This window comes from Prionailurus bengalensis, chromosome E1 (assembly GCF_016509475.1).
Source record: "Prionailurus bengalensis isolate Pbe53 chromosome E1, Fcat_Pben_1.1_paternal_pri, whole genome shotgun sequence".
Classification (NCBI taxonomy): Eukaryota; Metazoa; Chordata; class Mammalia; order Carnivora; family Felidae; genus Prionailurus; species Prionailurus bengalensis.
In genome coordinates, this window is record NC_057347.1 from 46,066,250 (window position 1) to 46,089,866 (window position 23,617).

At 48.7% G+C, this 23,617-nt stretch overlaps 1 protein-coding gene across 1 annotated transcript in view; it reads right to left on the minus strand.

Moving 5' to 3' along the window:
• The window catches only part of ERN1 (endoplasmic reticulum to nucleus signaling 1), an 80,293-nt gene that overhangs the window by 15,575 nt on the left and 41,101 nt on the right, over window positions 1-23,617 (minus strand). The window contains exons 3-11 of the mRNA XM_043584994.1: window positions 18,297-18,330; window positions 17,222-17,294; window positions 14,004-14,076; window positions 11,553-11,675; window positions 10,081-10,182; window positions 8,992-9,253; window positions 7,696-7,774; window positions 6,361-6,526; window positions 2,380-2,498 (exon numbers count right to left, since the gene is read on the minus strand). Coding sequence (XP_043440929.1) covers window positions 2,380-2,498; window positions 6,361-6,526; window positions 7,696-7,774; window positions 8,992-9,253; window positions 10,081-10,182; window positions 11,553-11,675; window positions 14,004-14,076; window positions 17,222-17,294; window positions 18,297-18,330 — 1,031 coding nt within the window. The remainder of the gene's footprint in view (window positions 1-2,379; window positions 2,499-6,360; window positions 6,527-7,695; window positions 7,775-8,991; window positions 9,254-10,080; window positions 10,183-11,552; window positions 11,676-14,003; window positions 14,077-17,221; window positions 17,295-18,296; window positions 18,331-23,617) is intronic.

The following is a 23,617-nucleotide window of genomic DNA, read 5'->3' on the forward strand; positions in this document are numbered from 1 at the left end:
AAAACTCTGAAATCATCTGTAACAAAGTCTGGTAAAAATGTTGGCAGTCATTAATACCATGTCACATTAAAAAGGTGGCTCAGTGGATTAAGCATCAGACTCTTGATTTTGGCTCAAGTCATGACCTCAGTTTGTGGGATCGAGCCCAGTGTCAGACTCCACACTGACGGTGCAGAGGCTGCTTGGCATTCTCTCTCTCCCCGACTCTCTGTCCCTCTTCCACTCGTGTGCACACATGTGCCCTTTCTCTCAAAATAAATAAATAAATTTAAAAAATAAAAAGGAAAACAATGTGTGTGCACACACACGCGGCTGAAGAGTAATGAAGCAGCTTGCTTCTGTGGCTTATAAACTTTTGGTGCAACTCCAAAAACAAAATCATTTTCTCGAGTATTCCACTCTTTTTCAAAGTTTCAGAAAAACATCAGAATCTTTTGTTAAAGAAACGTTTACTTGGGAAGCCCAGAATGAAATCAGATGAAAGTGGACCTTCCGTCTGAACTTCTTGGAGGCTCTAGGACTTCAAGAACAGTTTATAGAACACGTCCATTCATTCTCGAACATCCAGGGTTCCAGGAGTGCCATTACTGCTTGTCCAATGAAGTGACTGCACGGCCTCTGGGCAAGTGCAGAGGGTTTGGCATCCCCCCCAACACCCAACCTCACACACCCACCTCTCCTGTCCCGATTCCTGCCTAGGGCTCTCTCCCAGCAGCTGCCCCACCCCTACAGTGCATGGGGCGGGGTGGGACGGCTGGTGTGGAGCAGGCAGCTCAGGAATGTCTGCTGAGCACGTGACCAGGAGCAACCCTCCTTTGGTTAGATTCTGTTCAAACGCGTTTGTTAAAGAAGGTGCTTTATTGCCATATCAGTGTACTTCAGAGTATTTTAATGGAGTTTTAGAAAACTCTGTCCAAGTTTGGATGATTATTAAAATCTTAACTGTGGCTACCTCTGGGTGTTACATTGAGGGTCCTGTCCTCTTTCCTTCTCTATACTTTTATTTTCTAAGCATTCCAGGATGGATAGGAGTGACTATGATAAGATCAAAATCAGATGGAGACTTCAGGGCACCAGTGCTTTCCAAAATCACTGTCCTAGGACTCCATGTATTTTCCCAACTGGCTACCTCTAGAGTAACAGGCAACTCAAGATATTTTGCTCTAGAATTTTCAACAGGCACATGCTCTTCCTTCCTTTCTTTCTGGATAAAATCTGGACCCCTACAGTGAACTTGCCGTGATCGTGGTCCCCCCGCAAGCCAGCCCCTCTCGTCTTCCTTGGACCTTGTCCCTTCTCAGGCCCCTTCTTGGGCCTGGGGTCTCCATGGCAAGGATACCAAGACTCGCCAAGTCCAAATGGACCTTCGGACCCGCCCCCACCTCACTGGCCATGCTGGACGCCTGCCTGCAGAGCCACCCTCCTGCCTTCTCCACCTGCTCTGTGCCACCTACGGGCATAGCAGTGGTCTCCCGGCCCCCTGGCTTCTGACTGGGACACCAGCAGATGGGCCAGAGGGAGGAGAATGAGGTCCAGTTCCGTGGGGTTGCTGAACATGTCAACTGAACCTCTAGGCTCCTGGCCTGGGGCCCTTTCCACTCCCTCCCCCCAACTTCAGGCTAAAGGATGCAAAGAGAAGCCCTGACTCTGTCCACATCTGTGTGAATAATCTCTTCATTACACTGCCCTCCGATCATCCTAATCTGAGTGGCCGCTGGTGTCCAGCTGAGACCCTGACTGGCACCCTGTCTCCCCAGGGCTGCAGGAGTGCAGCCCAGGTCAGAGGCTCATGGCAGCTACCACCTGGGTGGGCCTTCCCACTGCCCAAAGCTCCATCCCGTGGGCACCCTGGGTCCCCACCAGACCGAGCAGCCAAGCAGGCTGCTTCCAAAGGGCCACTCCTGGCTTTGTGAAGCTTCAGGTCTCCCACGTCCTCTTTTCATCAACCCTTTGCTCCACTGCCACGTGCCAGCGAACCTTGGTAACATGGTTCCTCTGTAGGACACGGCCCCATTTCTCACAACTACCCCCCCCCCCCTCCAGTGGCCTCGGAGTAGGTATCGGCCCCAGAGGTGCCCAGGCAAGGTCAGTCCCACCTCCAGGCCCTCATCTCTGCTGCTCTCTTCCCTCCAGTGCCCTCTGCCTCTCTCCCACCGGGCCAGACCCCCCCCCCCATTCCCTCCACCCTTCTTACAGCCTTCACTAAGCCCTTAGCACCAACCCCCCAGCAGTCTGTCATGGGGTGATGCGTGCTATGGATTCCCGAGCATCCCTCTCCCCTCCCGAGTTCACCATAAGCTCTAAAGCCAAGGGCAAATGCCTTAGCCCCCAGCACCTCACATGAGGAGCCAGGAACTAACTGTTTACGCCCCCACTCACTTCCTCAAAGCTCTTCTTCTCTGAATCGGCAGGAATCACATTTTCTCGATGTTTGGGCAGATTATTGGGGAATCTCTCCAGCATCTTGGTAGACGCAGACAGGGGGGTTTCATGGTGTCCTACGAGAGGAAACAAGCCTTCCATGAGAGCAGCCCCCCACACGGTGAAAGTCCCCCATGCTAAGCTTAGCCTACAGTGGCTCCCCGCTGAGGGGCCCACAGCGCAAACACCCACATATGTAAAGTGAGAGAAAACGACAGGCAATTACCAGAAAAATCTCATCGAGACAGAAATTTGATTACTCAGTGGCACGTATACAGTATTCTGAATCTCATAATGAGGGACGAAAAAGTGTCCTTGTCGTGAGAGGAATCAGGACCTTTGAGATGTGTTCAGAGTAAGACTTGTGTGGGTAATTCCTACTTTAGGCTGTATGCTGCCCAAGCATCATGAAGCTTCATTAAAAATTCAAGCAGTTCTCCCCAGTTACCTTGTAATATCCCTCTACTAAGGGTCTCACATTCCCCCCCTTGATATTTAAATTGCTCAGGCGGAGTTCTATTCCGATGATCTGCATGCATACTTCCATCCTGGCAAGTGGTGAATTATGCATAAAAGAGAAACGCGATGTATTTGCTGGGGAGCAGAGGGTCACGGCTCTCTCAGCGCCCACTCCCTGTTCTCCACACTATCTAGTACATGTTACACACTGATTGAGCGCCTACTGTGTGCATGTCACTGTAAGAGAGACAAAGTTGAATATAAAATAAGCAACTGGGACTTGATCTGGCGGGAAAGTCTGTTTAGCTCTAACATTAAATGACTCCTGTACTAACTACCCAGAAGAACCAGTTCACTCTCACGCTGGGCTGTCAGCCCCCTGACATACTTTCTTTTTTGTTCTTTCACTGTGATTCGGGTCTCACCCTATGGATCCCTCCACTGTTCTCTCAAACCTATCAAAGATTTTATGATCTGTATTTCCAAGACAAAAATAAGCAAGGACTAGTCCAAGCTGTGTACATTCCTTGATCTGGAAAAAATATTTATCTTTAGGTCAGTTCTCTATCTACAAGAGAAGACTGCTCTTTAAGGGAAACCTTGTTTTGTTTTAAACCATCGCCAGGTGAGGACCATGAGACATGCTTTGCCGTGAAGCAGGGTGTCCTCAGGTGGGGTCCACCTACCTCAGCCCTGAGATCAGACTTGCTGATGGGGCCCGGGGGTCTGAATGTGAGTTTCTCCCGGTGCCTCTGAGGTTCACTAATAAGAAACCTTCGCTCTAGGGGAAAGCAGGGTGCCTTCCACGTGCCGCCTTGTGCTGCAGGAGCCTCCCCCAACCCTGCACCTACCCCCCCAACAGACCACTGCAGCCCTGATTAGCCCGCAGCCCGCTTCCTCCAGGGCTACTTCTCCTGAACAGGTTTCTCCCGAATCTGGGCCTTTAGGAATCTCATTCTGCACACTCCGACCCAGCGGCTCCACAAGGCCAATCATGAGATCCTCAAACGTGTACAAACAGTACCTGGTCTTAGTGATTTATCTGTCCTCATCACCATGTCTGGGCTCCAGAGCAAAAAGCACAGGCCCTGCCCCAGACCTACTGAATTGGGATCTGCAGGGGTCACACGTGCTTCTGTGACAGACCCCCAGGAGAAGCCAAGGGCACTCCGGGTTAGGGCCACTGCTCGGGGGAAACCCTAAGGCCGTGCCACTCAAGGTAAATGGACCCAGTTTATTTTCCAGACCAGTGTGAAAGAGGCAAGATCCTTAATGTCCTCCACAAACACCAAATCAAAGGACAAGGCTGGACGTAAAAGAGCGTATGTTATTGTACCTGTGGCCCTGAGTCTATGCAGAGATGGTCACGTCGTTCCACTGCCTTATTTAAAAATGACTGGCTCTGGAGCTCCTCAAGGGGACTTCAGAGGTGTGAGAGGATCCCCTAATTACTTCTTTATACTTTGTTGAGTTTCTCAGTTGTCTTACTTGGACAACCTTTACATTTTAAAAGGATATCTTTCTGCGGCGCCTGGGTGGCTCAGTTAAGCATCTGACTTCAGCTCAGGTCATGATCTCACAGTTTGTGGGTTCGAGCCCCGCATTGGGCTCTGTGTTGACAGCTCAGAGCCTGGAGCCTGCTTCGGATTCTGTGTCTCCCTCTCTCTCTCTGCCCCTCCCCCACTCATGTTCTGTCTCTCTCTCTCTCCCTCAAAAATAAACATTAAAAAAATTTTTTTTTTTAAAAAAAGCGTATCTTTTTGCAACCTAGCCATGAAGACTTTCTCCCCATGTTTTTTATAATCTTACGTACACATTTCCTTAGTTTCCAACAGTTTGTTCACTTTGTGACCACTGCTGGGCAATTTATGTAACCCTTAACTGGTACATAAAACTAAATGACCTTGTGATTTTATTTTTTTTTTTAATTTTTTTTTTCAACGTTTATTTATTTTTGGGACAGAGAGAGACAGAGCATGAACGGGGGAAGGGCAGAGAGAGAGGGAGACACAGAATCGGAAACAGGCTCCAGGCTCTGAGCCATCAGCCCAGAGCCCGACGCGGGGCTCGAACTCACGGACCGCAAGATCGTGACCTGGCTGAAGTCGGACGCTTAACCGACTGCGCCACCCAGGCGCCCCGATGACCTTGTGATTTTAATAGCCTCCACTCATCAGCTATTTTTTTCTTCACCTGGGTCCACTCACACATGCTCTTGAAACTACTTTTGTTCAAAAAAAAGGTAGAATTACTTTGTTATCTCCTTTGCCCATTATTCTGTAAAAATAATAACCAGAAGAAAGTGGCTACAGGGAGTCAGGAAGAACAAAAAAGAACAGGACCCGGACAACCACAAAGGGAGCGATCGGGACTCCAGGACGCTCAGGCTCCTGTCTGCAACACCCAGTTACACACCCCCATCCGGATGCCGCTGCGGGACAGATCCTGCGGCCTCCCGGGCCCACACGCCTCCACGCCGCTCTATGTCCCTTCCCTGTGTCTCTGGCACTGCCCTCTCTCCCCTCCATTGCAGTCAGCTGCTAGTAGGGGGGCGGGGGAGAGAAAGGGGTAGTGGGGGTGGATGGGGGGACCTCATCAACCCGTGTGCTCTGGCACACCCCCCCCCCCCCCGCCTCCTCTCTCCTCCCACAAGGCTACATCCTCACCTCTCACCACCTCTGGGACTGACAGTCAGCAGATTTGGTGGAAGACAGGGCACAGGAAGGCAAATCAGATTCAAGAAAACTCTGTCCTGCTCTAACTGCTTGGGACACTTGCCAGAGACACAGCTCCTCTCACGTGACTGCCTTCATTTGTCACACTCACTGCCTTCGGGTGTCATCTCGACTTATCTCCGTGGCTCACAGGACCCCCAATTCAACCCAAGGGCCGTTAGCAAGGACAGCAAGAAATGGAAGAGAAAGGAAAAGGGACCACCCCCCCACCCCCACCCCCACACCAGGGACTTGTGCCGTGGCTCCCTGACTCAAGTCTAGCCTTGAACCAGACTCCTCACCCCACCCAATCCTTCCCGGGTCTCCCACCCTCTCCTCCCCCAGCCCTGGCTCCCACACCAACCCCAAGGGAATTCTTCCATAGGAACCGCCCTGGTTCCCCATAAGTGGAAATAACAAGAGTGTCTACCTCACAAGGGGCCGCTGTGAGAAATAAGGAGACGGGTTCTAAAGTGCTTACTGCCAATGCCCGGCACGGAAGACGTTCAGTGTGCCAGATAACTGCACGAATTTTATGTTAGTCGGTACTTGAGTTTTGTAACATTAAGCAATTTTTGAGAAGTGACTTGGTAACACAGCTACTCTATATAATTTTCCTTGGGGGTAAAACTGTTCCCAGGTCTGAAAAGACTAATTTGGACCTGAACTGAGCACAGCGCGTTAACCACAGTAACTAGCATGGAGGGCTTTTGTCCACCAGGGGGCAGCACGCCATCGCCTGAGGAGCCGAGAGACCCACTCTTACCTATCAGAAGCCAGTAGTTCCTCAAGTAGTTGAGCTTGCTCTTCCCTTTGAGCCCAGGGTCAAACTTTAGGTCTGTGCTGGGCGTGATCACACACTCCCCTTTGTCCCCAATGGTGACCCCGTCAGTCTGGGGGCCTTCCAGCAAAGGAAGTGTGCTGCCCCGGGGCTGTGAAGACAGAACAGGAGTGAGGCCTGTGGTGCGGACGAGCACCCAAGGGACGGCCGCCCTCCAGGGAAGGGATTTCTGTGTGGGGCTGGTCCAGGACAGTCGGAACAAGACACAAAGGCCCTAAGATGGCAGAGGCCCCTCCTTCAACATGTGACAAGGCCGTGTTGACATCTTTACCACGGACATCTTTTTTTTTTTTTTCAATGTTTATTTTTTGGAGAGACTGAGTGTGTGCGGGGGAGGGGCAGAGAGAGACGGAGACACAGAATCCGAAGCAGGCTCCAGGCTCTGACCTGTCAGCACAGCACAGAGCTGTGGGGCTCGAACTCACAAGCCATGAGATGATGACCTGAGCCGAAGTCAGACGTTTAACTGACCGAGCTACTCAGGCGCCCTATACCGTGGACATCTTTTTAAATTCTTAGGTCTGGGAAACGGGCAGAAGGCGTGTGGAATTCCCAGAGGCTCCCGTGAGGAGCAGAGGGAAGTGAAGGAGTCCGCAGGGTGACACTGACCAGGGCAGAACAAGTTCCAGCCAGGAGCCGGGTGCAGGCGCTGCCCTGCTCACAGGAGCGGCCGACAGTCTAACTGAGAAGACAAGAGATGCCGACCAGACAGCTCCAGTGCTGTAAGGACCCGACCAGCGGCCACGATCACCACGCCTCGAACGTGCAGAGACAGAGCAGTCTGAAGAGGCCGGTGAGGTCTGAGGAGACCTCGACAGGTCACAAAAGGTTGGGAAGGCTTCGGACAGGAGAAAGGAAAGGAGAGCGTTGGAAGCGCGAGGCGCAGCCTGAAGAAAGGTGGAGAAAGGCGAACAGGAAACTTCTGGAAACGGGGAGAAGATGGACCATCCGACTCTCCCAGAGACGCCAGCAGTGTGGCCGAAGGGCCCTGCGTGACTGGACTGAGGAAGGCGTGAACACCAGCCTGGGGACTTTAGACTCGAACGTGAAAGCAAAGTGGCATGACCAGGGCTCTTGTCACACATCTTTCCTCACAAAGTAGAACGAGGTATGGGCAGGGATTGTCTCTGAGGATTTGCGACCTGTGTCTTGATGCTTCACCCACAGGATGTCCACTTATAACTCAGAGTCATCTTTGCTAAATGGAACAGGAGCAGTGAGGAGGAGGCTGCATCTGTGAGCCCCCCAAAGTAGACTTACCACAACGGCGACCCCCTCGTGCACCATGGAGGGGGAGGCATACAGGCTGGTGGAGTATTTCCCGACATACAGGGTGGGCCTAGGAGACAAACAGACACACACATTCCACAGCCATTTAATTCCTGCATCCCACAAAAGGGGCCTTTCTGGAGAGAAGTATCCCAGCCCCAAATGCCACTCAGAAGAATAACCAGATTAACCCCTAGCATTCCGAGCGGTGGGGATGTAAAGGCCGAGCTACTGTCCTGGGAACCTGGACTGCAGGCCCCCGCTGTCACTCACTGCCTACAAACAAAGATGTGCACAAGTCACCTAAGCGCAAGCCTGGGTTTCCTCCTCTGCAAATGGCAGGGCCACACTACGGCATGCCCACGATGTCCGCAGAAAGAACCAGGTGCGGTGATCATCCGGGAAGGACCGAATGTTTGCAACCATCGCCAAGCCTCTAAGATAAGATGGTCCCGGCCACAGCACGCTCCAACAACCAAGCTGCCATTCTCTCTCCAGATTCTCAAGGCGTCTAGAGGTTCTACAGAAGCCCTAAGAGACAGTCAACTGCTCTAATCAGGATGGCTGGAGCCAAGGGATACACGGAAAGTTCCAACCGGGTAAGACTTCCTTCCATTCCCCGGGGTGGGTGGGCTTGGGCTTTGGCTGTGGTGTCGGCATGAAGATGTGGGGGTGGCACCTCCAGACCCTTCTGGTTTCTGTCAACAGCCACTTTGGCTGAATTCTTGAAACTTCTCTCAACAAATATTTTACGTTTCAAAGGTGTACAACTCAGAGAACACTTTCCAGTTCCCTTTGCTCTTTTCTGCAGCTCTGTAAGGTGGGGACTGGGAGGCAGCGAGTCCAAGGGACCGAGTTTCAGGTTGTTAACAGGCAGGGATGGCGACCACAAGCCTGGGGTGTCTTAGACGTACACACTGTGACACTCTTCCCGATTTTTACAATGTTTCAGTACCAGCAAAAATCCAGAAACCAGTTAAAAAACAAATACACCTCCCGTGTTCCCGCCAGCTGAGGCATATCCAAATTGTACTGTAGCTATATACTGGCAGTGTCTTTCTTATCCCTGCTCATGGTTTTATTTAATATTCAAAAGTTCTGAAGCATCAAGGGATGCCCCGGTTCTTATACGTATTGTGAGCTTTCTGAGTAAGCCTGTCTTGGCTCTTTATACACCCCACGGCTTCAGAGATGTGTGCCTCGAGCCCTGGCATGCTACGCTGCAGCAGGACTGGGACGTCTGGGTCGCAGCCGCCCTCTTCTGCCCCCGAGTTAACCCAGACTCACGTCAGCTTGCTCTTGGCCTCCGTCTCCTTGGGGAATGGGTACTTCCACTTGGTGATGCGGCCCACCTCCCCAGACATGAAGGTCAGATAGCGCAGCGTCTCCACTGCGACGTTGATGTGCATCACCTTCCTCAGACCCTCCCGCTGCCAGACATAAAAGGCCACCACAGGGGAAGCGTAGTTTTGGATCCACAGGACGTCGCCAGATTCACTGTCCACGGTCACCACCAGCCCATCGCCGTTGGACACAAAGTGGGACATCTCTGTACAGATCAAATAAACAAAGCATGCGGTCTCACCCCACTTTGTGACCACATCCTCTCTCTCTCCTGGCAAGTGGCAGTCACTCAGCTAGAGGAAACAAGACTTCTGGAGTATTCTCAGATATCCTCCTGACAATTTTGCTTGTTTCCAATGGACCCGCGCAGGCTCTATGACACTATCCAGACAGTGAGAGCTGCCTGCTCTTTAAACATAAAAGAGGATCACTCCCTGGAAGGCTATTTACTTGGGGAGATGCTTCAGCACTCTGTTCAATTAGTGAGAGTAAATATGGAGGAGAAAAGGGCCAGAGGAGGGGCCTATGGTTCTGATATTGTATAGCAGTCATTTTGAACCGATTGATCAGGCTGAAAGTCAAAGCTGACCACCGACACTGCCCACGTCTGCCCACAGAGGAGATTTCTGGCAGACTTTCAGGTATCGGTGTTCAGATGGCAAAACCTTTTTTTAGCGTCCACTTGAGCTGGGGGAGTGTTTGCGAGAGAAACGGGGTGGGCTGTCGATGTCACAGCTGATGCTTAATTCTGCCTCCCATGGGCTTCTGGTGCGTTCCTTCTGTGACACAGAGGGACTCACCAAAACGCACCCCTCCCTCCTCTCAGGCTAAGCTCCCCACCTGTTTCACTGAGGTTTCCTTCCACACTTCTCACCCCGGCCCCGGCCTTCAACACTGTCAAATTATTTACTAGAAGCCCAGAAGCTGGCGATCGAGAGTGCCTTAAGAGAAAACCCAGCGTCCAGGAGAGATTGCTTCCTCATGGGTCACAAATACCCAGCCAACCTCGCACAGCCGCCAGGGAGCACTTACTGTAGTCCCCGTCGTCCTCCGGCAGTGAGGCCGCGTAGTCGAAGTAGGTGGCATTCCACCGGAGCTCGCGGGTTTTGGTGTCGTACATGGTGATTGTGTACTCTGGAGAACACACACCAGCCTGTTACCTGGAGGGGCCACAGCTCCTGCTGAGGTGCTGCCCGTATCTAAACTACAGCAGACAAGGGGCGCCTGGGTGGCTCAGTCGGTTAAGTGCTCGACTCCTGGTTGCAGCTCAGGTCTTGATCTCACGGTTTCGTGAGATCAAGCTCCATGTAGGGCTCCGTGCTGGGTGTAGAGCCTGGTTGGGATTCCCTCTCCCAGCCTCTCTCTCAAAATACATAAATACACTTTAAGATAAATAAATTACTACAGACACATCCTCTCTAAATTGTGTGTAAAATGTCCAGGCCATCCATGTAGAAAGAGAAAGGCCACGTAGATGAGAACTGAAGTCCCAGGCACGAGTGAACCCGGCCGATGGCATGCGGGGCGGAAATAAGCCAGTCACACTGCACCCTTGAACTCATGACTCACCGAATCAATATCATGGTGTTGTTGGTGTTTTGTTTTCTTTTTTTAATTGCACATCACTTTTTTTTTTTTTAACCATGGTTTTTTTTTTTTTTTTAAACCACCTGTTATGGGGTACTTTGTTATATAGCAATAGATAGCTGATCTTAGAGAAGGGTACCTAGAAGTGGGGTAGGGCCATAACAAAAAAACGAAGCATGTAGCATTGACCGGGACAAGGTGGCAGCTGGAGGCTGGCAGGTCACCGTGGAGACTGGAAGAGCAGTAAGGAAATGCTACCGGAAGCTGCAAAGGGATGGCCCAGGTTACACAGTGGTCACACTATTAGGAAGACCAGTGCTTGCAGTCACTTGGAAAAGTGCAAGAAAGCACCTTGGGAACTTTGTGGATCTGGTGGAGGTAACCCGACCCCCGGGCACCCCAAGTAGTTTCTTGAATATAATGCAGGACAGAGAAGCTGAAGAAGAAACCATTCAGTTTTCAAGTGAATACAGAGGAAATACAGAGGGTTCAGAACCGATGCCCCAGCTGAGCTGGAAAAGAGTTTCACTGCAAAAAAAGGCCTCAAGGTCAAGATCAAATCAGGGCAAAAATGTGCATACCTGGTGGAGAGGGACCCGCTACTGAACATCTTTAAAAATAGCACTGCTTCTTCTGGGAACTGCTTGGGAAATGTTTGAGCGAGGGAAACACAGCCAAGGCAGGCAGGGGACAAAAGGGGAAGTCAGTGGAGGCTTTGCAGGCTGCGGTGGTTTGGGCTAATCCCTCAGGCAATGGGGAACCATTGTGGGGTCTTCTAAAGGGGAACAATGTGGTAAAATCTGCATGTGGAGAAAACAGATCTGGAGACCTTCTAGAGAATGAAGCCCGGGCAAAGGCTACTTTGGGTTCTTTTTTGGAAAGAGGCAGCTTGTAGGTAATAAAAGGTTCCTTCTTACCTGTTCGCCCGAGATACAGCAGAGAGGTTGATGGGCAGAGACTGTCTGCAAAGGCCGATGACAAAGTCTGTTGCTTCTCCCCGGTCAGAAGATCAATAACATACCAAATGTCCTGCTTTTTACCTGAAAGGTCACGAGGACACGCTGTGGTTTACGCTCATCCAATATGAGAAAAAATGTATCTCTGCCAAACGAGCAGGCCAAAACGTTCTCTGTGCCGAGAGGCCTGAAGTTCTTGTGATGTTGAAGACATTTCCATGATGCTCCAAGGGTGACAAGGTAAGTGGTAATGTGGAGATCATAAAACTTCTGGAGCCTCTGGGTCTTATAATAACTTAATAACCTAATGATGGTTTAAAAATTTCTTCAAACCTACTAACCTAATAACTCCTAGATTTTATTGCTTTGATTAGTGGCCTTAAATATAAAAAAGCCTTGGGGCGGGGGGGGGGGGGGCGCTGGGTGGCTCAATCGGTTAAGCATCCGAGTCTTGATTTTTGGTCAGGTTCGTGAGATCCGGCTGCGTGCTGACAGCACACAGCGTGCTTGGGATTTTCTCTCTCTCCCTCTCTCTCTGCTCTTCCCCCGCTCGCTCTCCCTCTCAAAATAAATAAACTTAAAAAATATATATGAAAAGCCTGGCCTATAAAGGACAATCCTTTTCCCATAGACTAGGATCTATATATAGAAAGGGACCCAAGGGTTCATCTCTCTGGTAACCATTATTCATAGATCTCCGCATCCCTACTAACGAGCCCGCATGTTAAGAGGATCTACCGTCACTGTTTATATCTCTAATTAGCTGATACCTCTGACCGGGCAGTAGTCGGTTGCAACCTGGTGCTAATGAGGCCGAACTTTTCTCAGCCCCTGACGCCAGCCAGCAAGTTATTTGCCAGCCACACACTACACCCTACTCCTCAGTCAGCTGATTAAAAGGTATGAACAGGCAGACAGCACAGCCAAACAACACTCCTGGGGAATCTCAAAGCGTATGCATCTACGATCTATGGAACATACACCAGAACATCATCCCGGTGATAGTGAGTCCGTAGCATGGGCCTCTCATCTGAAAGTCAACACATTCACCGTAATGTGTGCATTTCCGTTTTGTAAGGCATGGCCTTACGTGGTCACTTGTATCTTCCTAACTTATTGGCCGAGGTTCCTCTTTCAAGGGAAACGTGGAAGCAGAGTACAGGGATGTCAGGAAGATCACAGGTCATCAGAATTTGCTAAAGCTACACTTAGTTCTAACAGATGTAATGTATATGCCTAGTCTACATATGTGAAACTTGTTGATAACTTTCTGTTCTCAACAACAAAATCTTAATATGAAAAAGATCTGCACATAGAGTGAAAACATCACCCAACAGCTGTGACCATGAGCCCTTTCCATCTGGCATGGCACCCTTACTTCAAGAACCATTACAGTCTGCGTAACTCAGTTACCCCTTTAATGATGGATGGGGCAATTGCCACAATTTTAAATATGTTTAATGAACCACTTAAGAGGGTACCACACGAAGATGATGGAAACACACTATCCTAAATGCATCATAAGGGATGAGCTGCTGGCAAAAGCTAGAAGACTAGACAGAAAACAGGGACACAGATGGTCAGATGGGCCCAGAGCGAGGCCCAGGGGAGAAAGCAAGCCTCTGTTGATCACTTCCTCTGAATTTCAAGGCTTGGGACTTCCTCTTTCTGAAGGTGTGCGAGAAAGCAACAGCTCCAGGGTCCCTGGCAAAAACTTAAAAAATCCAGCCTGCACTTAATGCCCAGAAACACACATAAAGCTCCTGAGGCATGAATAGGCAATAAGAACTTTCAGTTCCTCAGAAGGAAAGCTGCTGTATAAATACAGGATATTATTACTACTATGATTTCAAGATAAACACAGCTCTCCTTTGTATTACAAATGCATTTTTATTGACATTTTGGCAGCAACATGGTAAAAGAAAAGAGGCGATCTGATGCTTTGAAAGAGGTGACCCCCACAGGTATGAAGGCAGCTTATCTAGCCAAGCTGTTAAGTGCTGTTTTATCCAATATTCTGATAGCAGGAAATACTAAGAAAGTCCTATAATTAATAGGCAGAACCTGGCTTCCCTTTCTTGGCTCAGAGTCTTGTGTTCACTTTAAATTTCATCCAATTGCTTCTGGGTATGTTGCAATCTTTAAATCACAGGGGTAAGTCAACACAGCAGCTAAAAAGCTTGTTAAATGAGTAACCATATTAATGTGTCAAGTCTGCTCCCAGGTGGGGGGAACCTTTCCTTAATTGGTCAGCTGATCCTGGCGTGAACAAGCACAACTAAGAAAGACCTTTCCCAGAAGGGTTGGTGGGGAGTGACCGCACACCTCTCTCTCAGACACACCATTGTCCCAGAACCTGGGACTCGTTTCCAAAGAGATCAAAGTTTCGGTGTTGAAAACAGGAACTCTTACCCATGTAGAGAATTCCATCTGAACTTCGGCATGGGGATGCCTGTACGAGCTCTGGGATGGTAAAGGGAAGTTTCTTTAAAAAAAAAGGAAAGGAAAAAATAAGTTAACCAAGTCTTGTGCAATTATTATAATTTTACTGTAGTCTTTCTGTTACCCAATTCTGCAAAAAAGAGAGAAGCACTGTTGATGGTAGATGGGAGTTTTCCTGACTGGAAACCCAAGAACAAGGGGGGCCTAGATGCCCTAGTGTTCCATATCCACTGTGGACAAGACTCCAGCCGCCGGGTCCCCTCCAGGAGCCCCTCAGAGTGTCTTGTCCAGAGCACTTCTGGGGAAGACACAAACCTTTGCTGAAAACACTTACACAAATATGGAGAGTGACAGAATCTTTGAAATTTGGGGCGGTCGGGGGGGAGGCGGGAGTGGTGGACAGAAAGAATTCTCTTGTCTTGGAAAGCTGACCCAGAACCAGCGAGGCTGAGTGGAATGACATGTTTTCAGAGTGTGTGCGAGCCAAGAGATTCATTCTGAAGAGAAGCGACCCCAGCACCCAGCTGAAGCTTGAAGGGAAAGGAGAAGTCAGCATTATGTGGGTGACCCAGGAGCTTGAGGTGGAAAAAGTTGTTCTGATGTTTGCCTCAGAAAATAATTCTCTACTGAAAAACACAGAAAATTAAGCCTTTTTCAGTATTAGAAAGAAATTATGGTAGGCGCCAGGAAAAGAAACTCAAAGGAATCCACATGTTTCAACTGCATTTCATCAGAAAACTGATTCTTCTGAGTCCACACAGCTGACATCTGAGGGGTTCTTCTGGTTAACATTCGTTTCAGTATACTTTATTTTTGGAACATTCTGTGTTCTTGAAACTATTCTATACATATACCTGCTTCTGCCACACTGTCATCTTTTTCTCCAAAAAAGAAAAAGATTTCTCTCTAGCTTTAACAAACAGAACTTTAAATAATCAATCGTTTGGATCTTCCCATTATCCCAACACTTAAATGAAGCCTTAGAAAAGGACAAATGCCAAAGAGAGGCTGTCGTGACTGACTGGATTTTTGTCAGGTGTTTTGGAGAATCAGAAAGTCATCGCAAGGCTTCCAGTCTGGAATCCTGTAGCGTCTGCTAAACAGCTCTACAGGACTCCCTGGCCCAAGGGGGAAACACACCGCTCCCAGAACACAGGAAGGCGTGAAGGGTGGTGGTCAGAGCATCCTTTGGAGGTTAGAGCTCAAGGCCAGTTCCAACACTGGAAGCTTTGGCCTTGGGCACATTCCTTCACTTCTGTGGGTGAGGTTTCCACACGTCTTATTTGGGGTAACACCTATATCCCAGAGGGCTGCTGAAATAGGAACAACTTCTACAGATAGTCCCACACAGGGTCTAGCAAAAAGTGCTTCGGAAACAGGCTCCGGAATGTGGAGAGAGATGCTCGAGGTGAGACACGCACACACCTCTCCACAAGGCTTGCCCTCCTCCCATCTGTTCCAGTCACAGGTGTTCATAAAACAATGTCAGAATATGCCAATCAGAGTTCACAGCCACTTATAGTCTAGACTGCTGCTTCTCGGCCTTAGCTGCACATCAGAGTCACTTGGAGGCTTTTGAAAAAATATTTCCTATCGAAGCAGAACATACAAACAGCACACTGAGTGCACAGCTCAGCTAAGTTTTGCAGTGAACCAGCCCATGTAACCAGCATCCACATGAAGCAGCAAAACATTTCCAGCACTCTGAAAGCCCTCGCCTTCTCTTCCAATCATCCCCTCCCAGGGCCATCATTATCCTGACTTCGAAACAGCATAGGCTGGTTTTTCCGGTCCCTGAGCTTTACATAAATGAATCATTCAGTGTGTAGCCTTTCTGGTTTATCATCTTTTGTCCAACCTCCTGTTGGTGAGGTTTATCCATGCTCCTGGGTAGTGTCACAGGCCGCTGGTCCTCACTGGTGGAGACCATTGAAGGTGTATCACTATCCCATAATTTATTTATCCTGTCCACTATTGATGCTGTTTGGACAGTTTTCACTTTTTGGTTATTCTGCACCATGCTGCAGGACACCTGGTACCTGCCTTTGGGGAACATAGACACAGACACTTCTGTGGGTACACGCTGACCCAGGAAGGATTAACTGGGTCATAGGCTTTACAGATTCTGCCAGTTTCCAAACCGGATATACCAAGTTGCACTTTCACCAGCAGCGTCCAAGAGTTCTATGAATCTTTTGTTGGAGTCATATGTGTACTTCAAGTACATTGTGGCCTGCTTCTCTTAATGGTGTCTCTTAACAAAGAAAAATTCTTAATTGTAATACAGTCCAATATATCTATTTTTTTTCCTTTCTCATTAGTTGGGGGGGGGGGTATTTTGTTTTGTTTATCTCATCCAAGAAATTTTTTCCTACTCTAAGGTCGTGCAGATGTTCTATTACTTTCTTTTTTTTTTCTTAAAGTTTTGTTTTTACGTTTCACACTTAGACATGCAATCTCTCCGGAACGGAGTTCTGTGTGTCTGGTGTGAGGCAAGAGCTCAGCTTCTTTTTCCACGTGGATATCCCAGGTGACTCACCACTTACTGAAAGACCACCCTTCCCCACTGCACTGCAGCCACACCTCTGTCAGGAATCAGGTGCCCGTCTGTGTGGGCCTGTTTCTAAATTCTCTTATCTAGGGAGCTTTTAAAAATTCCTGATGACCTAGATCAATTAAATGGAAGCTTTTGGGATTGGGACCCAGACTCAGTCTTTTTTGTTTGGTTTAGAGCTCTCCAGGTTATTACAATGTGTAGCTAAGGTTGAGAACCACTGGTCTAGATTCTCAGATAAAGTTGGGAATGGAACATCACCTGCCCCCCTACCTCGTAAAGGGATGTCTGCTTGGGTGGAGGTGGGCAGGGCTGCAAACTACCCTCCACCCCCAATTTGAAATCACTAGTCGGAGCAAGCCCTGCGGTTAAAGGGAGTATCGTACCCCTCTGGTGTGTTGGCTGGGCCTTGAGAACCTGCTGGTCTAGATCAATGCTGCTGAATTCTGGCTGCCAGTTAAAAGCTCATTTAGGAAGCTGTAAAAAAGATATTGATGCCCAGGTCTCACTGCAGACCTCCTGAATTAGAATCTCCGGGAATTTTTTTTAAGCTCTCAGGTGATCTCGGTGTGCGACAGTTGAGGACCACTGGTCTGGAACCTCTGAAGAACACAAAGAAGCTAAATGCACTCACCGTCAGGCCTTCATTATTCTTGCCCCCAAGTGTATACAGGCTGCCATCATTGGGATCTGGGAGGAAGGCAGGCCTAGAGATTAAGCAATGAGTATCAATAATAAATTACAGCCCAGGGCACAAAACAAAATATCAAAGCCATGCAAAGCCATGATTGGGAGGAGGGGGAGGATGTGTACGTATAAGACAATTCCACCCACGGCTCTTTCACTTTTAGCAAATAAAATATCCCTATGGTGACAGGCTATGTTTGAGCAGAAAAAAGCAACCTGCAGGAAAAAAAAAAAAAAAAAAAAAAAAAGCAAAAAACCAACCACAGAAGAGTAAACTGTCGTTTGGTCAAAGCATCCTGGATGATGATAAATAAGTGAAAAGGACCCAGTAAGCCTGCTTTCCAGTTTCCAAGTCAATTGTGTACAGAACTTTAATAATTAATATTTAATAGCATGGAACAGTACATAAACAGGTAGGACAAATCTACCTTCAGTGTTCAACAAACATTTATTTTTAAACTGGAGGCAATAAAAGCAGACTCTGAAAGCCTGACATCTGACAGGACCTGCCAAGGAGATGGATGGTGTCCAGTACATGGCTCCTCACGAAGCGGATACAACGAGGTCTTTGGTCACGTTAACCTTCTAAAGTCTGCGCTCTGACTAGTCACTCAGGAACCTGTTGCTGAATCTTTTCTGTACTTAGGATGTCCCATCATGTGAGCTCCTGCTGGGGCCATAACACACATGCTGTAGTAGCAGGTCACGGCCATGTTTCCCCTCCATGGTGCGACACAGTGAAGAGGGAGAGATCTAAACCCTCTGGAAGGACTTTGGCAGCTTAAGCTCGAAACTCAACTTGACTTTCATCAGACTTTTTAATATCCCTGCCTCTGCCACCGACCCCAGCAGCTGACCACCCTTTCCTGATCTAGAACCTGTAAGACTTCCTCTCTCCAGCACTCTCATTATACTTTACTTTATGCACATAATGTACTCCCAACAGCTGGCTTCCTAAATATTAATTGACTAGTTTAGAAAATGAATTAAAGGGAAGTGCTTAAGCAAATCAGAAGACTTACTCTTCCACATGCGTTGGAACCTGCAGAACCGGATCTGTGCAAAAGAACAACAAAGGCATCGTCAGACAGACTCTAAAATATCGGGATTCCGAGAGAGCCCCCCAGGACTCACTCACGAGTGACACCAATAACTTAAATTTACCTACAGGAGATAATGTACGTGAAGGCACACTTTAGAAAACACACACCCAAAGACACAGACGTAGGCTCTTATGATGGTCTCCGAGGCTGGATAGAGAACAGAGTAGAAGAAAACTGCTGTCAAGAAACATGCACACAGGGGCAGCTGGGTGGCTCAGTTGGTGAAGCACTGGACTCTTGATTTCAGCTTAGGTCATGATCTTGCACAGTCTTGAGACCGAGCCCCACGTCGGACTCCACACTCAGTGTGGAGCCTGTTAGGGATTTCCTCCTCTCTCTCCCTCTCCCTCTGCCCCTCCTCTGCTCCTGCTAGCTCTCTAAACAAACAAACAAACATTAAAAAAAAAGGGGGGGGGGGTGGTGCCTGAGTGGCTCAGTTGGTTAAGTCCAATTTCAGCTCAGGTCCTGATCTCATGGTTTGTGATTTCGAGCTCCATGTCTGGCTCTGTGCTGACAGCTCAGAGCCTGGAGCCTGCTTTGGACTCTGGATCTTCCTTTCTCTCTGCCCCTCTCCCATTCACACTCGGTCTTCCTCTCTCTCAAAAATAAACATTAAAAAAAAATTTTTTTTTAAAAGAAATGTGCACATAACTTGGGGGATGGACATTGAAGGAAGAACCAGTCACAACCCACAGTGGACAATGGGTCACACTGTCACTATCTGACATATCAAGGACTTTTAAAACCTAAATGATCACCCTGTCAGATACCTGGCATGGTACTAGGTACTCCCATTAGGAAAATCAAAACGATGTCTTAAGAATAAACTTTCCTGTTGATGAGAATTTTGTTGAATGGTAAATGAATACACCCCTTTGGGGCAGCAACAGGGCAATCTTAGAGCCCCCAAGGGCTTGTTTCCCTTGATTCCCTTTGATCCATTTCTATAAAATCTAGTTTGAAAGCAACACAAAATAGGAGGCACCTGGTGGCTCAGTCAGTTGAGCATCCGGCTCTTGATTTCTGCTCAGTTAAGGACTGGCCACTTGGCAGAAAATCAAAGCTTCTAGAAGGCCTTATAAAATTGTTTAAAAAATGTACAAATCTTTATATTATGATGTTCAAGAGAAAAGATAACATTATACATAGAGTATTAATGCAACTGGGGAGAAAATCTTCAATGCACAGAAAAAAACAGAAAGGCAGAAAATGCTAATTGTGAATTATTTTTGTTGGAAGTATACATGACCCTCTCTTTTTTTTTTTTTAATTTCCCAAAACTTGTATAACAACAGGCAGTACTTTTTACACTGGAAAAAAAAGGGTTTTCCCAAAGTCAATTTTCTATCTGCAGTAGTCAAAAACAGCATTATCTCTCTCTCTCTCTCCTGATTCTCCCAGGCACGAATCAAGAGGACGCTCCTGGTTCCTTGGGGTCAATGGCGGCATGAGAACACAGTGACACGACCAGGGCTAAAGTCCACAGGCATGAGGCAGCTCAGTCGTGAGGGGGTTCCCAGCAACCAAAACCCCACGGGCTACACAGACCCACCGTCCGCCACTTCAAAGCTGGGGGTAAGGAGGGCTAATATTGGGACAGGATTTTTGGACACAGGGTTCCGGGCTCCACCGGCTGTGCATGTGGTGACAGACGGCTGCCTGACTCCCCCCGTCACCTGGGACCCTCAGATGAAGAAAACGCTTTCAAGCCTTATTGTCTGTTGACTTTGCTTTACAAGCCCAGCTCTGACATGAAAGCATACGGTGTTCACAGTGACAGAAGTCACACAGACCGCACAGAACATGTGGTCTGTGGGCAGCAAACAAACAATTCATTAAACCAAAAACATTTTAGGAAACAGGAGGAACTTTCAGTTAGTAAGCCTGCGTTTATCGTTCCCATTAATCGCTTCTCGGTACAAACAGACTGATGCAAGAGACAGGAAATACGGACACGCGGCGTTCACCCCACCGAACAAAGTCAAGGTGCAATTACAACCCGCTACCTCTACACAGCCCTGACGCCACACAAGCCAGGAAAAGCAGGAATGCCACATTCCAAAGAAAACACGGCAGTCGGGAGGCATCTTTGGTGTCCATTTCAGCTGCTTCAAGGCGTCACAGACACACACAGAGGAAGAGGAGACACTGCCAGATTCTAGCACTTTCACCAGAAATGAGACACGGAGACTGACAGGATTTCGAGTCCCGTTCGCAGGCTTATCTTTGCCGTACGGGCACCGGCTCACTCTCAGGGTCTTGCCTTCAGCTGCGGATTTTCCTGGTTTTCGAGAGGTCGTCCACGGGTCACCTGACACTGAGGCCTCAAGTCCCCAAACGTGTCCTGCACCAGACAGGTTCAGTGTCCAGTGAAGGCACGGGCCCTCGGCGGGAGCTGACCAGTGGGACAGCTACGAGGCTGTTGAGGATCTGAGCTTTCTCTAGGCTGAAGAGGAGAGGAAGGTCGGCCTAGCATTCCCACCCACTCGGTAAAATAAGGTCCCCGGAAGGAACACGCGTGGAGTTGTGGGCCAGGTAACAGCACCACCATTAATTACATCAGCTCTGACAGGCGAGCAAGCGCCGCTTGGCTTCTGAGGGACGGCAAGCGACCTAGGCCCTAGGGTTTTTGTTGGTTTGTTTCTTGAAGAATCGCTTGAATCTGAGATTTGCTTTAAAATACTACAGGAAAAAAAAAAAAACCCACATGGGGAGTGGGGAGGGCAGATAAAACAAAAACTGGCCGCCTGCTGCTAACTGTTAAAGACGAATGTGGCACTGGGTGGGGAGTCACTTGGCGATTCCTTCTACCTACGCTTGAAATTTCCCGTAACGTGAAAGGTTAAAGATAAAAAATATTTGGAAAGCCAGCAAAATAGAAGCAAGCGGCGTCATCTGAAAATGTGCAACGAAAGCCCAACGTGAAAAGGTGGCTGTTTTTGTTTAATAACGAGAATGTGTATCAGGCAAGATTCTTGCTTTAAAAAAAAAAAAAAGTAAACAAACAATTCAGCCATGTGAACAGAAACCTGGCCTAACTATAAGGCTATAAACAAACACTGCTCCAGAATAAACCGCTCTATCTATACGGAGACTGATAAGGATAAAAGCCATCTCATAAAGCTGTTTTACTTTCGGAAGGAAAAAAAAAGCAGGGGGTGGGGGTGGGGGCGGGAGACAGGTTACTTCACAAGCATGGAAACAGGTGTTACTCAAGGTAAAGGCAAGGATCTCAGAGGAGGAACTGACTTGGCAGAAAGTAACCTCCTCACTGCTCCCCAGGGAACGAACACTGGACGGGACCCGATTTCCTAGTGGCTCCAGCTCGAGCCCGAAACGGCCCAGTCTTCACACCCAGAGAAACGTGGATGAGGTTATGTGACAACTCATTGCTACTGCTGTGCTAATTGAGTCCTCCTTTTTAACCCGGGACAGAAATGGCTCAAAACAGATGTTTACACCCTTCCTTTTGCCCAAGTTCCTAAGGACATCTTTATTTCCGAAAGATGTGAATCTTCGTCGTTCCACGAATACCTCTTTCACCTTCGTTCTCCATTCCGTCCTGTCTGGGACCTCATGCCCTCTCCCTCGGGACTGGGCCACACGTGGACTCGACTCTGCTCCCCTCCTGAGCTACGGGCCTTCGTGGCTCCATCCAGCACCACCGACAGCCCCACCCACCCTTTCTGCCGCTTCTCGACCATTTGGGCAATGCCACGTGCCCACTGCCCCGGACCACGCAGTCGGAGGCAGCCCCTCCACTGCCACTTCCCACTCTGTGGCTCGCCCCGCCCCTCGGGTATCCCGCCCTTCAGCCTCTGTGGCCCTGCACAGCCTGATTTCTGCCCCCCCCCCCCCCGGCGCCCTCTTTCTCTACTCCCAACAGGGAGGAACATTTCCGGGTGCTCCCCTGAGTTCTCTCAGAGGACACATCCATCTCTGTAACTTCAGCCTACATGGGGAGAGTCCAGGCCCCCATTTCCTGAGCTCTTCTTTCTGGATCAACTGGACACTTCCACTATTTCCTACCAGAACTCAGCTACCACCTGCCCAAAGTCATGCCCTCCATCTTTTACCTCAGATCAACTTCTACTCTTGATTACCCTATTTTGTTAACGGCCCACTATTCTCTTGGAAGGCAGACAGGCTCCAATGACTCTGTTGACACTCATTTCTCCCCAGTACATCTCATCGGTTGCCAAACTTGAGGGTCTACTTCTAGAACAATCGTCACTTTGTTTCCTACACCCGATATCCCTCCAACATCATCAAAGCCCCTTCCCTTTCAAGGACTCTAGTCTATGTGGCCTTTGGATTCAGCTGAGTCTATGCTTAAATCCTAGCTCTGCCAGTTACCAGCCGAGTGACCTCAGCAAAATTATCTAATCTCTCTGGGCCTGAATTTCTTCATCAATAAAGGAAAAACCCCAGAGAGATAATAATACCAACCTCATGAGGCATCTCTAGGTGGATTAAATAGGATTAAATGTTTGTCAAGACTTTAAGTCTGTGCCTTGACACAGAGAACAGTGATCCTTTTAAGGACAGAAGTCAGAGTACTCTCTACTCAAAACCTTTGGTGGTCCCCATCTCACTCAAAAAGTCAATGGCCACACGGTGGCCTGCAAATCCTACACAATTCCACTCTCCCACCCTCTAACGCTCTCCCACTATTTCCTCCTTGCTTATTCCAGCCAAGCTGGCCTCCTTGTATTCCTCAAATACCGTCTAGCCTGTCCCTAACTCAGGGCCTTTGCATTTGCTGCCCCCTCTGCCCACGTCTTTGATTAAATATCACCATCTCAGAGAGGTCTTCCATGACTACCTCTTACCGCCCCCCCCCCGCCCCAAGGATTCCCTACCCCTCTTCCCTACTTGATTTTTCTCCACAACACTTACCACCTCTGAAGTACAGTACATTACTTACTTTGTCTGACTCTGGGGAGCCTGGGTGCCTCAGTTGGTTAAGTGTCCAACACTTGATTTCCGCTCAGGTCATGATCTCACGAGCTCCGTGTTGGGTTCTGCGCTGACGATGCAGAGGCTGCCTGGGATTCTCTCTCTCCCTCTCCCCACCTCTCACCTGCTTATGCTCACTTTCTCTCTCAAAGTAAATAAATAAACTTAAAAAATAAATAAATGCCTGACTCTAGCTACTATTAACTACATAAGGGCTGGGATTTATCTTTTGTTGTCTGCCATATTCTCAACACCTAAAACAGTGCCTGGCACAGAGGGGT